Source organism: Cnephaeus nilssonii (genome assembly GCF_951640355.1).
Source record: "Cnephaeus nilssonii genome assembly, chromosome: 13".
In the NCBI taxonomy this organism is placed as follows: domain Eukaryota; kingdom Metazoa; phylum Chordata; class Mammalia; order Chiroptera; family Vespertilionidae; genus Cnephaeus; species Cnephaeus nilssonii.
The window spans coordinates 39568934-39585373 of NC_137084.1; the positions used below are offsets into that span (position 1 = coordinate 39568934).

At 46.3% G+C, this 16440-nt stretch overlaps 1 protein-coding gene across 1 annotated transcript in view; it reads right to left on the reverse strand.

The window, feature by feature from the left end:
- DNHD1 (dynein heavy chain domain 1) overlaps positions 1 to 15694 on the reverse strand; it is a gene marked incomplete at its 5' end in the record, with an annotated part of 65552 nt that extends 49858 nt beyond the window's left edge. Inside the window, 3 exons of the mRNA XM_079789143.1 lie at positions 2658 to 2825; positions 6677 to 7466; positions 15640 to 15694. Of these exons, the coding sequence (XP_079645269.1) occupies positions 2658 to 2825; positions 6677 to 7466; positions 15640 to 15694 (1013 nt within the window). The remainder of the gene's footprint in view (positions 1 to 2657; positions 2826 to 6676; positions 7467 to 15639) is intronic.
- Between the last annotated feature and the right edge of the window lie 746 nt (positions 15695 to 16440).

Below are 16440 nucleotides of genomic sequence, written 5' to 3' on the forward strand. Positions count from 1 at the left end.
ATTGTAAGATGCAGCGTTTTTTAATGGAAAAAAAATGCTCCCAATATAATACTCCATCGATCTGTGAGATGCTTTGCAATTCAGAGGTGTTGAAATGTTAAAAAAAAAAGTGCAGCTTGGAAATGATAAAATTCATATATCTCTAGACACTGAGAAATAACATCAGAGATAATCACGGAATGCCACTTGGAGTAATTGAGAATGGGGAAACGCAAGGGGCGACAAGAAGACTAGACACAGGCCTAAAGGAGGAAAACTGCCACCTCGTGAACAAGGCACCTCCAGAGCTATCTTACAATCCCACTAAATCCTCTTACTGCGGAGAAATGCACCTACATTCCACCTTCAAAACAATTTACATGTAGCTATATAACAGCTGTATCTTGTTGCAGTAAACTAGTTAGCTTTCCACCATGGCCAATTGGCATCTCATCCCACATCATTACCATTACTAACGTTACTGCCAGACAGTCATGTGTAGCCGCCACTAGGTGGCAGTAGGTAGCTCATCACATTCCACCAAAAGTGATCATTTTAATTATTTGTGATGGCACTACATGCCATGGATTACTAGTTTCCTACTAGTATTTCCCATCGGCAAGGAGCTCATTTCCTGGGACTACTCATGATACCAAGTACTGTATCTGTCAGGGTCCCATCAGGAAAACCAAAACCACAGTAGACAGTACAACAAAGTGAATCCAATCGAGAGAATGTGTGTGTGTGTGTGTGTGTGTGTGTGTGTGTGTGTGTGTGTGTTTGTTTTGTTTTTTAATCCTCATATGAGGGCATTTTTCCCATTGATTTTGTAAAGAGAATAGAAGGGGGAGGAGAGAGAGAGAGAGAAACACTGATGTAAATGAAACACATTGATCGGCTGCCTCCCTCATGTGCCCTGATTGGGGTTGGGAATCGAACCTGCAACCCAGGTATGTGCCCTTGATTGGGAATTGAACCCAAGACCCTTTGATGTGTGGGCAGATGCTCCAACCATTGAGCCGCATCAGCCAGGGTGAGAATGTGATTTTTAGTATCAGAGAACTGAGAAAGCAAAGAAGGAACACTAAGGTAACACAGAGATCATGACTGCAGGAAACGGATGCCAGCGCCAGAACTAGAGGAGCAAAGGAAAGATGTTTGGGGTCTTAGAAGCTGTGAGCTTGGAGGAGGGGTTGTAGAGTTGGAAGTTGAATTTCCTGGCTGCTACCAGTACCTGAGTATTTTGGAGGAGGGGCCTGGCAGAATTTCGACTTGGAATTCTGATGGGAAGGTACCACCTGGCTGGCATTGGTGCCTCCCAGGATCACGAAGAGGCTGATGCAGGAAGTGCTGGCTGCTGCCAGGGTGAAGCAGCCTGGTGCAAGGCTGACAGGAAGAGCAAGCAAAGGAAGGAGAAAGGCCCTTCTCCTCTTCTCCTGCGGTCCAGCCTCCTCCTAGCACCCCCTTTAACCAAGCCTAACAGGAGGCCAGCTGAAAAACGAGAAATGAAGCTCACAGTCTCAGCCCAAATATCACAAAGCAGAGAGAGAAGAGTAAAACGAGAACCAAGACACAGTTGCTTAATAACTGGCCCAATGCTCTCAGTGAACGTTTGTTAATGAATTGATCAGTAAATGAATGGATGATACAGATCAATAGTGCTATGTAAGTCCAGGAGAAAGAGACCCGTGTATGTTGAAATAAGACGCTCAGATACTGCTTTAAAAGCATGAGCTGGTCCAGCCCAGCCCATGTGGCTCAGTGGTCGGCCTACGAACCAAGGGGTCACAGTTCAATTCCCAGTCAGAGCACATGCCTAGGTTGCGGGCTCGATCTCCAGGGTGGGGCGTGCAGAAGGCAGCCAATCAGTGATTTTCTCTCATCATTGATGTTTTTATCTCTCTCTTTCTGAAATCAATAAAAATATATTAAAAATAAATAAATTAAGACAGTCCTAGGTGTAAGTCCTGTTTCCACCACTGTGGCTTCAGACAAGTCACTTAACCTCCCTATATGTCAGTCTACTCATCTCATATATGGAAATAATATGGTGAGGATTAAATAACACATCTCATGGGCTTATTAACACAATGCCTGGTATACAGGAAAGCTCAATTAATGGTAATTATTATTATTACTTCTGAGAAGAGATGGGGCTTGAACAGGGCTTTTGAAAATATGTAAGATTTGGATCTAATGGAAGAAAGTGAATGAATGCCTCTGGAGTCATGTGGGACGAGGAGCCTTGTTTTTATAGCCTCAGAGATCAAACTAGGACTGAGAGGTAATTGTTAAAGGAGAGCAGATTTTGGTTCAGTCTAAGGAGCAGGATGCTTTGGGAAACACAAAACTTCCCTGACACTATAAACATTTAAACAAACACCCGATTCATGCACGGGAGTTTGGAGAGGTCACCATTAAATTCCTTTCTGAGGTAATGACCGAACGCTTCTATCATCCTAGGATAGAATAAAGCAGACAGAGCCAAAGGTGGAAGAGGATGACTTAGACAAAAGGCCGTGAGGCTGAGGTGAAGGGAAGGGGGTGGGATACTGGGAGACAGGAGAAAAGGGGGTGCGGGTGGGGGGAGAAAGTGCAGGAGAACAGAGAGGATGGAGAGAGAACATGGGAGGAAACCAGGGAGTGGAAGGAGCTGAGGTCTAGGGTTAGGCTCTTACCTAAAGTACCGGCTAGGAGCCACATTGAGGTAGAGGAAGTGGATCTTCTTCAGGTATCTCTCTGTTTTCAGAATGGCCATCGCCTGGCTACCCAGGAGGGAAGTCGGATGGAAGCCGCCAGTGCTGCTCTTTTTGGTCTTTCCAGAAACTTCTGAGTCAAGCCGAGACCTGGATGAGAAAAAGGCAGGAGTGACGAGGCAGAGCAAAGGGGTCAGGGTGCCACTGCTGGCCGTGAGAGGAGGAGCTGGGTCAGTCCGGTGCTGAGAGGACCTGGTGTGGCACTGTCCGAGCCTTTCTGCCACCTATGCGAGCACACCCAGTCCATGGCAACTACGTTCACACAGACGTGTGCACGGACAACTCCTTCCTCTCTGATAAATGACTAGTCACTCCGGATTGATTGCATTTCCTGTGAAGTAGGTATTTTGTAGTACTGAGTAAAAGTAAGGGGAGTACTTTTATTTCCCCAGCTCATCGCCTTGCAAGCCCTGGATTTCTCCTCTCTGGCAGCCTTTCTAACCTTCTAGACCTCCTATCTTTGCTCCCATTATACCTGCTTCCCAACCCTACCTGATCTCCATGCCTGTGACTCTTTCTTGCTCTTCCCAATTTCTAGCTTCACATCCTTTCCATTCCAGCCAGGACCCAATGGTGCATCCTTCAACCCCCCTCAATCTTCTTACACTTCTACCAAACCAGTCAACAGAATGGACATGGAAAACTTTACCTGGACTAATAGTTGTGGTTGGAGTGACCTCAAGTGCGCGCGCGCGCGCGCGCGCGTGTGTGTGTGTGTGTGCACACACACACACACACACACACACACCTCTGAATAATTAAACTTAGACTTAACCAGTCAAAGTATACCAGTGTCGCTAATTGACCCAAACACAGTACCATCCTATTCTAAAGTTCATATCAACAATAGGGTTTATGACCTTGAGGTTGGATCAGGACATCCTTGCAATGGTGTAACTGCTATTGAAGGTTCACTTCCTTAACAATTAAAGTCCTCTGTGATCTAAGTAGGTTCAGAAGATCACAGAACCAGGAATATGGGCTCCTTTCTATGTTTCTGGTGTCCAACCTCCACTGTGGGCTCGCTCTGCTCTGATGTCTTAGGGCCGGCCCTCAGCCAGCTGTCTCTTTCTGTGTCCTCAGCTGCTGGCCAGGCCTCCACCAACCCCCACCCTATGCCCAACGCTGCCCAGCCCCTCCCTTCTCTGCCCAGAGAAAACTGAGGCTTTCAGCCATGGACCAACTACCCCACATTCAGCTGCCTTCCCGCATGTTTATCTGTACATGCTCCCATGCTAAACTTGTCCCCCAAGTTGAGAGGGAGGGGTGTCCTTTCTTCTCTTACAAGGCCAATCCCTCCATTTGTGCTCTGGATCCCCTATCCCCTCTTCATGAGGAATTTTCAATCTGTTCTCCTTATCATTAGCCTATATTTATTCATTCGCTCTACATATATTTATCGAACACCCACTTCTCAAGCACTGTCTTAAGGGCTATGAGCATCTCTCCATCCCCCCCCTCCCCCACCTTTTTTAAAGAGTTCTGCCCAGCCGAAACTGGTTTGGCTCAGTGAATAGAGCGTCGGCTTGCGGACTGAAAGGTCCCAGGTTCGATTCCGGTCAAGGGCATGTACATTGGTTGCGGGTACATCCCCGGTAGGGGGTGTGCAGGGGCAGCTGGTCGATGTTTCTCTCTCATCGATGTTTCTAGCTCTTTATCCCTCTCCCTTCCTCTCTGTAAAAAATCAATAAAATATATTTTTTAAAAAAAGAGTTCTGCCCAGACACTACTCTTCTTTCAATCTTCTGTCCTACTATATCTCCCTCCCTTTCAAGCCAGACATCATGAAAGAATAGTAAAATGCGATTTCTACTTCATCTCCCATTCACTCCTGAATGCACTACAGTCTGGCTTCCTCCTCACGCAATCCCACTGAAAGGGCTCTCACCAACCTCCTCCTTCTCTGATGTGCTTTCCCCTGACTGTACACACACACACACACACACACACACACACACACACACACTAGAGGAGCAGCCAGATTTTATAGCGCTTAGCACAATTTGTAATTATACGTTCCTTGTATCAACTTATATAACATTTATCCCCCTAACTAAGCTATAAGACTCAAGGGAGGAGATGGAGTCCATCTTGTTCACTTTTGTATCCTCAGCATCTAGCAGCTCCTAATATATATTAAACATCCATAATACGTATTGAATGAATGAATGCCTTAGAGACCAGTCCTGGAAAACTTCATGCAAATTAAGCCACATTAGCTAGGCCTCAGAGGTTTGCAGCCAAGTCCAAGAGAGGGCAGAGAAAACTTGATCCCTTCCTTACATCTCAGCCCATTTTCACTTCAGTTAAGTTCCCCCAGGAAAGGAAACTTACACAGGGGCCCAGTGTAAAAGGCAGCCAGCTGGGGTTATTGAAGGCATAAATTGTAGGCGCTGGCCACCTGCCATCGGGGCCTCCGGGAGCCTGCCTCTCTGTCCACCATTAGGGCTCTAAGGCTTCAGGGAAAACTTGACCCAGTTATTACCTTAGAGCAAAAACTGACAAAGTCGAGCTAGATTAAAGGTAAAACTAACCAGATCATGAATGTGTCACACATAAGCTGCAAAGCACTTAGAAAATCAACCCATGACCAGCCGGCATGCCTCAGGGATTGAGCATTAACCTATGAACCAGGAGGTTCAGTGCATGAATTTGTGCATGGGTGGGGTCCCCCGGCCTGGCCGGCGATCAGGGCCAATAGGGCTGCCCCCCCCCCCCCCCCCCCCCCCCCCCCCCCCCCCCCCCCCGTGTCCTGATCTGACCTGCCATGGGGAGGGACCATGGGAGGTTGGCTGTGAGAGCACACTGACCACCAGGGGGCAGCTCCTACATTGAGCGTCTGACCCTGGTAGTCAGTGCACCAGCCAGTCTTCTGATCGTCCAGTCCTAACGGTCTCTTAGGCTTTTATATATATGGATATATATGCAAGAAAATCAATCCAGAGAATTGGGGAGGGATTCCAAGACTAGAGTTAGAGAGCTCTCAGAAAAGGAGGTCTCTGTTGGCATTCTGAAATCCTGAAGAAAACAATAAGAGCCAGATTGGGGGAAGGGGGAAGAGGGTCATCACTAGAGGGGCCAGGACACCCACACTGGCAAGGCAGGAAGAAGACCCTGGAAGGATCAGAAAAGTCCCCTCTGGCAGTGCTGGCAACTTGAAGCTGCCCTGGAGATGGCTTAGCTCATGCTGACGTGTGTGGAAAGGCCTCCAGACAAGTACTCACCCAGAAACATCCCGAGGGGAAGACCTGTACCCAGCATCTAGCACCCAGCACTAGGGCGGCCCAGAGGCGAGGCTCAGGGATTATGAATGAGTGAGAAAAAAACTAAGGAGGCTTCCAGCACCATCGGAGAAAGAAGTCTGGAAATTCAAGCTGTCCTCTGAAGCTTTGGCTTCCTCATAGCTGACTTGATTTTCATAAGTTTCTGCATTTTCCTGTGGGAATTAACACTAAGACCACTGTGTTAATTTTGCAGACAAAAAGGAAGAGAGGAGTCCTAGCTGGTTTGGCTCAGTGGAAAGAGCATCAGCCTGTGGACTGAAGGGTCCCAGGTTTGATTCCAGCCAAGGGCACATGCCTGGGTTGCGGGCTTGATCCCCAGTAGGGGGCGTGCAGGAGGCAGCCGATCAATGATTCGCTCTCATCATTGATGTTTCTATCTCTCTATCCCTCTCCCTTCCTCTCTGAAATCAATATATATATGTATGTGTATATATATATATATATATATATATATATATATATATATATATAATTTTATTTTTAAAGGAGGAGAGGAGCAGCCTCACACCGGGTTGGCTTGGGGTTAGGCTAATCACTAAAATCAATAGAGAGCTGCCTTTTGACAACCAACCCCCCCCCACCCCCCCGCAGGAGGCACCCATAAACTGGCTTCTTTCTCTGCTCTGCTCAGAACCCCAGACTGGGTCCCTCACTTACTTGGTCTTTCTTCTTCCAACAGGCTCCTCCTCTGCGTGGTCAGTGCCATCGCTTTCATAGTGTACCGGGATGTCCGTTGCCAGTGCCAAGGGCAGGAGGCCAAGGCCATCTCGCCACTGTGCCTCATTCAGAGCCACCTCGGCACCCACAATGCCCAGGCTGTGCTGCAGCTCAGGCAGAGTCAGGGGTCGCAGCCACGTGGCTAACATTTCCTCTCCTTGCTGCCCACTCCTCCTGGCCCGCACAAAAGGGCATGCTGGGAGTGGGGGCCCATGACGGGACCTCTGCTTCTGAAGACCGCAGTCAACATGGGAGGCGCTCTCTAACAAAGAGGTGTCTCGGGGAAAGGCCTGGTCTATGGCACTGAGCAGGTCCAGCTGGAGTTGGGTTTGGACCCAGGGTGCCCAGCGGTACAGCTGCTCCAGGAAGGGCAGCAAATCCAGGTTGCCCACTAGCAGGGTGCGGTATGGAGGCAGCAGGCGCAGCACTTCGTGCAGGTAGTGCCAGGCCACAAGGCTGCCGTCCTGGAGCACAGCTGAGAACAGAGTGCGGAGCTCAGTGACCAGGCGCCGCAGGCCTGGCAGGGCCCGAGTCACGGCCTGCAGGAACTGCCTCTGTCGCCTCTGCTGGTGCTGAGACTCCTGGGCGTCATATGATGCCTCTTTGGGAGATGAGTCCACCCTCGTCTCCGAGACCACAAGGAGCTGGGCATCCAACTGCTGGCGAATTGACCTTGCCCACTGCTCAGGCTCCGACTGCCAGTTCCAGGTTCCTGGCTGCTGGGCCTCACCTGCTTGGCCCAGCCCAGGAAAGGAGCAAGAGAAGGGGGGCTTAGGCTCTGGTCAAGGGATGGTCAGGGTCAAGGGGTTGGGGGAAGGAAGAGAGGAGGGACTTAGGACAGGGAAATGGGAGCTGCAGGGCAGAGCCAGGCCAGCAGAGGGCCTTTCCTGGGACCCTCAACCCTACCTACAGCCTCCGCAGAGACTCTAGTAAGAACCCAGCCCCCAGGACAGAGGTGGGGGCCCTCCCTGCACAGGTTCCTTCCCACCAGCCAGGCCACTGCCCCCTCACCTGGCCGGAAGGGTATAGGAGGCAAGGTAAGGGAAGGGAGACAGATCTGCCTATGAGGTTTCATCACGGAGCACCTGTTGGGCAAATGGACGAACTTGGACTTGGCTCCTGGGCACAGACCACTGCTCACAGCCACCCGCACGCAGAGAGACTGGCAGACAGACAAGCCTGTGACCTCTGCAGAGGCCAACGGACACACACACACACACACACACACACACACACACACACGGAAAACCCGCCCAAAGAACCTCGGTAACTGAGGAGCCGTCCCTGGGGTGGAGCCTGCGACCTTCTGAGGAGGGGGAGCGGGTCGCCACGGGAGCCAGCAAAGCCCGGTCCTATCTGCGCTGCAGCGGCCGCTGAGGACCGGGCAGGAGTGGCCACGGAGAACTGCTTGTCGGGAGGGGCGGCGGACTGGCGGGAGGAGGAGGGGGGCGAGAAGGAAGGAGGGATCCTGGGGAGCGTGTGAGGAGGGGGCCTCCCAGGGGACAGCCCGGGAGCGGTTCCCCCGGTCGAAGGGAAGCGGTCCGTCTCCTCACGGGGGTTAGAACGGTTACTAGATCCCTCGCGTGAGGCTCAGCGCTGCCGCCTGGAGCGCCCAGGAGGATGGGGTCCCGGGTCGGATACGCAGAGATGAGGGGGCAGGGCCAGGCCGAACGTGCTGGCTGCCTGCACCGCTCGGAGGGTCGGCGTGGCTGGTGTAATCCTGGCGCCTGTTCTTTCACTGAGCGGCTAAACCAGTCAGGCACCAACCACCTATCTTTGAGACTCTCCCAATCCACCTCCCTCCCCACCTCCGCCATACCCACCTACCCCACCCACCTACCCCCAACTCCTAGCAAGACAAAAGTCTTGATCACAATAAGCTCAAAATAGGGGGTGGGGCTGGGGCTGAATGATTAAAACAAAAATAGTGCTATTTAATGTCTCCGCTTGGATGTCTGATGAATATCTCAAATTAAAAAACTTAAAATGTCCAAAACCAGACTCCCACCTGCCCCCTACTCTTTCTCCCCCTGCCTCAAAGAAATCTGCTGTTTCTTTCACTGTCTTGTCTTCCCCATCTCAGTAAATGGCAAGGCAATTTTTCCAGTTGCTCAGATTAAAACCTTGGAGTCACCTTTGACTTCTCTCCCTCTCTCCCGCTCCAACCCCCACATCCCATGTCTCATCCTTCAGCAAATTTTGTTGGCTATAGCCTCAAAAATATCCATAATCCAACTCATTCTCACTACTTTAAGGGCTACAACCTTGGTCTAAGATCATTCCTGTTGTTGACGGGATTCAATTCCTTGTGGTTGTAGGACTGAGGTCCCAGGTTCCTTCCTGGCCATTAGCCAGGGGACACTCTCACGTCCTAGAGGCTTGCTATATGACCCCTCCATCTTTAAGCCAGCAACAGTTCTTCAAGCACTTCTCATGCTTCAAATATTTTTGATGTCCTCTTCTGCAACCAGCCAAAGAATACTTCCTGCTCTTAAAAGTTCATGTGATTAGGTCAGGCCCACCAGATAATCTCCCTTCCCTACAGTCAAGTGTGCCATATAATATAAACTAATTACAGAAGTAAACTCTATCAGATTCAAAGTTCTAGGGATTATGCAGGGTAGGGTATGTACACAGGGAGTGGGAAATCTTGTGGACCGTCTTTTTTTTTTTTTTAAAATTGATTTCAGAGAGGAAGGGAGAGGGAGAGATAGAAACATCAATGATGAGAGAGAATCATTGATTGGCAGCCTCCTGCACGACTCCTACTAGGGTTTGAGCCCACAACCCCAGCATGTGCCCTTGACTGGAATCGAACCCGGGACCCTTCGGTCCATAGGCTGATGCTCTATTTACTGAGCATAACCAGGGCCTAGTGGACCATCTTAAAATTCTTCCTACCACACATATACTATAATAACAAAAAGACCAAAATATACAATTACTTTGATATGATAGTTCATTTTTTCTCTCTCACATAACTGTCCAAGTATAACCACTCCAGGACTAATATGTCAGCCTTTCAGTTAGTTGTTCTGCTTCTCCAGAGAAATGGTCCTGGTCTGCAAGGTCCAAGAGCGTTTACCACCATATCTGCTAGGCCCACCCCAACTAGTGCGATGGGGGAACAGAGAAAGGAGAAAGCATGCCTTTACTTTTAAGAGCACAGCCTGGCAATGCATACATCATTCAATCACACAGACACACCTAAGTTCAAGGAAAGCTGCAAAAATCTAAATATTTTCTTTTTAAAAAATCTTTATTGTTGAAAGTATTACATATGTCCTCCCTCCCCCACTTACCTCTTCTAGCCTGCTTCCACCTCAGTTTATTTTGTTAATTATAAATCTTTATTTTCACAGGCCATGTGCTTCGAAAAGTCAGGGGTTCTACTAGTAAAGAAAGAAGGGGACAATGGATACTGGGGACAACTAGAGGCGTAAACCACAGTGAGCATTCTTCGTCCAGATGTACATGAGGCTTATTCCCTCCTTTCAAATCTCTGCTCAGAGAACATATTATTGAGTTCCTCTCTGACCACCTTATATAATACAAAACAACTCTCCCCACCTTCCTTATCCTTCTTACCCTGCATTAGTTTTTTCCATAGCACTTATTACCATCCCTTATAAATATTTAATTGCTTGCTGTCTGTTTCCCTGACTAGAAGAACAACCTCCCTGGTGGCAGATTATGATTGCTCTCTGCTCTCTCCCCAGCCCCCGTACTAGGCACCATGAGTAGGTGATCAGAAAGTATTTGTGGAACAAATGCATAAATGTATAGCAATCTTCATAAATGAGAAAGGATAGATTCGAGTCAGATGCCTGGATTGAACACCTGACTCCACCACTTACTAGTTGTGGGATGTTTTACCTGTTTCATTTTTTTGTAAAATGAAGATGATAATCACAGTATCTACCTGTAGGTTTGTTGTGAGACTAAATGAGTTAATGTGTATACAATGCTCAGAACAGAGCCTGGTGGATAATAACCACTTGACGTAATGATATGTGTTAGCTATGTGTTTTTGTTGTTGTTCATGGCACTCTACAAAGTGCTGTTGACATAATGATGAACAAGCCATAATAGGGTTCAGTGTCGGCATAAATGAGGGTATGGGCAACCCTTCTAGACAGGACAAAGAAGAGTCACAGAGTTGCAGTAGGCCTTAAAGCTGAAGGCCTTAAAACAATGGTTTTCCAGCGCTAGCCAGTTTTTTTTTTTAATTAAGGTATTATATGTGTACATATCTTACCATTGCCCCCACCGCGCTAGCCAGTTTTGCTCAGTGATTAGAATGTCAGCCCGTGGACTGAGGTTGCAGGTTTGATTCCAGTCAAGGGCATGTACCTTGGTTGCAGAGGCAGGTGTGGGAGGCAACCCATTACTGTTTCTCTCTGTCTTTTCCCCTTCCTTCCACTCTCTCTAAAAATCAATGGGAAAAAAAATCCTCCAATGAGGATTAATAAAAACAAACACACACACACACACACACACACACACACACACACACACACACTGGTTTTCCAGATAGACAAGGACAGAAGGGAATTCTGTTCAGTAACCTCTACTGAAACCTCAACACCACCTAAAATTCTACTTGTTTCTTTTGTCAGTTCATTCTTTCATTCTGTGCAAAGACTATCTCAAACTTTCTAACCTCCTGTACTCTCTCATATTCCATTTTCTTCTATTTTACTCTCTGATAACTTCAGCTCCTATTTAAGAAAAGAAAAAAAAAAAAAAGAACATATGCTATATCAATCAGGGTTTCCAGAAAAACAGAACCAATAGGATACAGGTATACAGAGATTTATTTTAAGGAATTGGCTCAAAAGATTGTTTGGGGCTGGCAAGTCCAAATTCTGTAGGGTAGGTCAGCATGCTAGAAACTCAAGTAGGAGTTAATGCCTCAGTCTTGAGGCAGAATTTCTTCTCAGGGAAATCTGTTTTTACTTTTAAGGCCTTCAACTGATTGGGTGAAGCCCACCCACATTATTAAGGGTAATTTTTTTTTACTTAAAGTCAATCAATTGTGTATATATATATATATATATATATATATATGTTTTTTTTTTTTTATTTTTTACAGAGAGGAATAGAGAGTTAGAAACATCGATGAGAGAGAAAAATCAATCAGCTGCCTCCTACACACCTCCTACTGGGGATGTGCCCGAAACCAAGGTACATGCCCTTGACTGGAATCGAACCTGGGACCTTTCAGTCCGCAGGCTGATGCTCTATCCACTGAGCCAAACCGGTTAGGGCCAATTGTATATTTTTAATCACATCTATAAAATACCTTCACGGCAATACCTAGAATCGTGTTTGATGAAATAACTGGGTACTATAACTTAGTCAAGTTGACATGTAAAACTAACCATCACACATGCTATTTACAAGGAACTCTCAATCTCCCAAAATTATATCAAAAACTACTTAGATCTACTTTCATCCATCTCACCCTCTCTCCCTCCCTAAAGCCAAGCTCTAAACCTTTGCTCTGTAACTATTCTCTCTTCCTTCATTCAACCAACAAATATTTACTGAGCATCAATTGTGTTGGACACTATTTTAGGTGGTTATCTCAGTATACAAAATGCTAACATTGACAAAAACTGAATTATGAAGCTCACATTCTAGCGGAGGACACAAGTAATAAATAATAAACAGAATGAGTAAACTATATACGCCATAGCACTACAGAAAAAATAGAGCAGAGATTAAATTCAGATTCACTTCTGTCTCTTCTTCTAATAAAAAGTCTTCCTTTTGTTATATGAATAGTAGATTGAGCTGGGAGGAGACTGAAAGATGTTCATCCAACCAATATTTATCAAGCACATATTATGTGCCGGGAACTGTGATAAGAAAGCAATGGTGAACAATACAAACATGGACTCTGACCTCATGAGCAACTGATAGAAGTGCATGCCAAAAAACATGAGGAATTATGGGAGCTGCAGTCTGGAAAGAGTTCTTTGAGGAAAGAGTATTTGAATTACGTACTCAAGAATGAGTAATTCAGTAGGTGGAGGGAAAGCATTGCAAGCCAGAAAACAGCAGGTACAAAGGCCTTGAGATGTAAGTGTATGGAGGTTAGAGGAATCAAAAGGCTAGTGTGGTCAGAGCAGAGAGGAGAGAGCGAGGTGTGGTTTTAGTCCAATTCAACACACAATATTGACAGTCCAGTGTTCGAGTCACTGATAAGATACAGCTGAGGTGGGTAGGAGTTAGATCATGCAGGGCCTTGTAAGTCATGTGCAGAATGTCAGTTTTTATCCTAAGAATGGGAAGCTATGGCCAAGTTTTAAGCATCAGTTTGTGTTTTCTGGTCTATTGGAGGGGTGCAAAAGTGGATATAGGGGGAAGCAGCAATTGCAATAATCCTGGTGGGAGACTGTGAAGATGGAGAGAAACAGACAGAATTCAGGGATATTTAGAAATAGGATTTGGCAATTGAATGAAGGGATGAGTTAGGTTTCTAGCTTCTGCAACTGAAGGACTCTTTCTTCCAGGCACAGGAGAAGAGTTTATGAGGAAATATGTAGAGCTGAGGATTTTTTTAAATATATATTTTTATTGATTTCAGAGAGGAAGGGAGAGGGAGAGAGAGAGATATAGAAACATCAGTGATGAGAGAGAATCATTGATCGGCTGCCTCCCGCATGCCCCCTACTGGAGATGGAGCCCACAACCTGAGCATGTGCCCTTGACCAGAACTGAACCCAGGATCTTTCAGTCTGCAGGCCGACACTCTATCCACCGAGCCAAACCGGACTCTCAATTCCAATAATTACAGGCTGTTGTTGTTCCTTGTGATTAAGCCCCTAGGGCAAGGATGTTTTTGAGATACCTAAGTGGAAAGGTCAATCAAGTGGCTCGGAGGAGGGATATGGGAGTCATCAGTAACCAAGCTCAGAGTGGGGATGAAATAATCCTAGAAAAAATAGGCTGAGAAAGAACAGGACCCAGAGAAACTTTTAAATTTAAAGGCTGATGGGGAGTGAGCCTGCAAAGGAGGCTAAGAAGCTGCGGCCAAAGAGGTAGTAGTTAAAGTATGTGAGTGGAATCGCAGATGCTAGGGGAAGACTGTTGATGAAAAACTAGTCAGTACTACCAGATGCTACTGAGAAGGGAAGTAAGCTGAGGACTGGGAAATAGCCACTGAGTTTAGGAATGTGAAGGTCACGTGGTGAGCCAGTGTGATCTCAGTATGAACTATGTCAATGGAATAAAGGTTGTAGAAGTCAAAACAGACTGGTGGCCTTGGCCAATGTGACTCAGTTGACAGAGCACCGAAGGGTCATGGGTTCAATTTCCAGTCAAGGGCACATACCTGGGTTGTAGGTTTGATCCCGAGCCTCAGTTGGGGCATGTGCAGGAGGCAACCAATCCATGTTTCTCTCTTTCTTCGCCTCCCTTCCTTCCACTCTCTCTAAAAATCAATGGAAAAAATATCCTCAGATGAGGATTAACAAAAAACAAACACCAGACTGGGTGGAGGAATGGGATGGAGAGAGCCAAAGTATTCAACTGCTTTCACTATAAAGTAGAAAAACAGGTTGGTAGCTGGAGAGGAAATGAGGTACAGAGTGGTTTGGTTTTCTATCAGGGGAGTGTTTAGCATGTTTACACACTGATGAGAATTCAGTAAAGTGGGGAAAAGTCAGCCATTCCCAAAGAAGGAAGGACTAAGATTCAGGGCACAGGAGTTGGCACTGGCCTTTAGAAGAACGCTGGGCCTGTTTAGACAGTTCAGAGGAGAAAGATGCAGATGTAGGTGGGTGACCAGATGTGAGAGTTCTCAACTGACAGCTCTTCGCAGGAAAGATAGCTGGAAAAATCCAGTGGGGTTATAGGGGCTCAGACTCCACTTGAAGTTGGTAACTCTGGATCTATAGTAATATAAATCTGCTTTATAGTGATTTCATTGGGTGACCAAATGCAGACAGACAAATGTTTCATTTTATCTATGCATCCAAAAGAGATGAAATGTAAGGAAATACAGTCTATTCCAAGAAAATCACTAGAATTTAAGCTCGATAGGAATCAAGAGAAGGCAGAAGCAATGGCCTGACTGCTCCAGTGAATCAAAGAATGATAATAGAGGAATAGTTCAATCTAGTGAAAGGAATATGGTCAGTGAATAAGATGCAAGTAATAGTGTTTTGAAGATAAGAGCAGTTGGGGGTGAAGACAATGGCCAGGACATAACTATGGGAGTGGATGCCCACGAAAGTGGAAATCGCTAGATTGTGTCAGAGAACTAAGAGTCCAAAATATTGGAGTGTTCACATAAACATAAAAGTATCAATGAGCAGATAGGAAGACTAAGGGTTAGCTCCTTAGAGGAATGTAGGAGAGTGGTAGTTACTAAGGACAAATAACGAGAGGGTGGTACACTTGAACAGCCTCAAAGGAATCAGACTTTGCAAAGGAATGGGCAGTTATGATCTGAAGCCAGAATGACAGGAACACTAACCTCTCCAGTGTCTGTAGTAATCGGATAAAATTTTGTCAACCTTTATTCTCTTGTGCTTGAAACATCACATGTGCTCATTATGCCAATGGCAAGACCTGAGGGAGATTCCAGCAATAATGGAAGATGGATGGTAGGAATAAGGTTCTTATAAATATTAAGAGAAAAGAACCAGGACATTAGACATTGGAAATTTAAGAAAGAGAATAGTTGATGGATGAGACTGAGGGACACTTGTTTCTCCATGCCTGGGGAGAGATATGATGCAGATGAATAAGCAAATAGCTCTGGAAGTTCAAAGGCCTTCTATGTTCCTAGCCCTTCTCCAATAATTATTAATTACATGACTTGGAAACACAGATCATTCACAATCATCTGGCAGTTTAATTACATGGAAGTTTGTTGTAAGGACACCCACAAATGTTGATGTGGAAAAATCCTTCCACCAGCAGTACAATATCCTGGGTCCCCATTTCCTTGTGTATGGAAATTGGGAAGTTCACAAGCTGATTTACCTGCATTTATACTTTCCAAGAAAAGAATTTTATTGGGTAGACATGAAGCCACTTGGTAAGGAAGTTCCTGGTCAGCAACTTTTACTTTCTAATAAACCTTTCTATTTAAGATTGTTCAAGGGACAGCAGCTAGCTAAAAGCTAATAGAAGCCACTTTTCTCAACAGGTGACTATGTATATACGTAGAGAGTGCCTGGAAAGGCACATGAGCATTTGACTATTGTCAGCTGAGTCCAGTGGTGTTGGCAGAGCCACATCCTGGAAACATACTGTGCCAGAAGTAGGTATGTTGTCAGCCTGACCCTTAGCAAAGGTGCCAGGGGTGGGTTTCATTATTTAAGTTGAGCCAGGTGCAAGGAATGAACGTAATTATCCAGGCTCAGCCAGGAGTGACAGCTACACAGAAGCCACAAGAATGAAGAATTACAGCTTGACTTTTAACCATTTCACATAATTCCTCTGTCTTAAACTCTAGTAAAATTTCCTGGAATCATACTGCATAAAATAAATGCACTGCACCAGCTCTGGGTCACTGTCTCTCCATCAGAGAGCCAGCTGTTCCACCCGGTCCCAGCTTTCCCTACTGTCTAACCGTCTCTTTCATTTTCTCAATCCCCCGTCCCCCTACTCAGGATTACTGTCAGCTCTCTAGCCGTGCTGGTCGAGGTAGAGAGAAATACACACACACACACATATATATATAC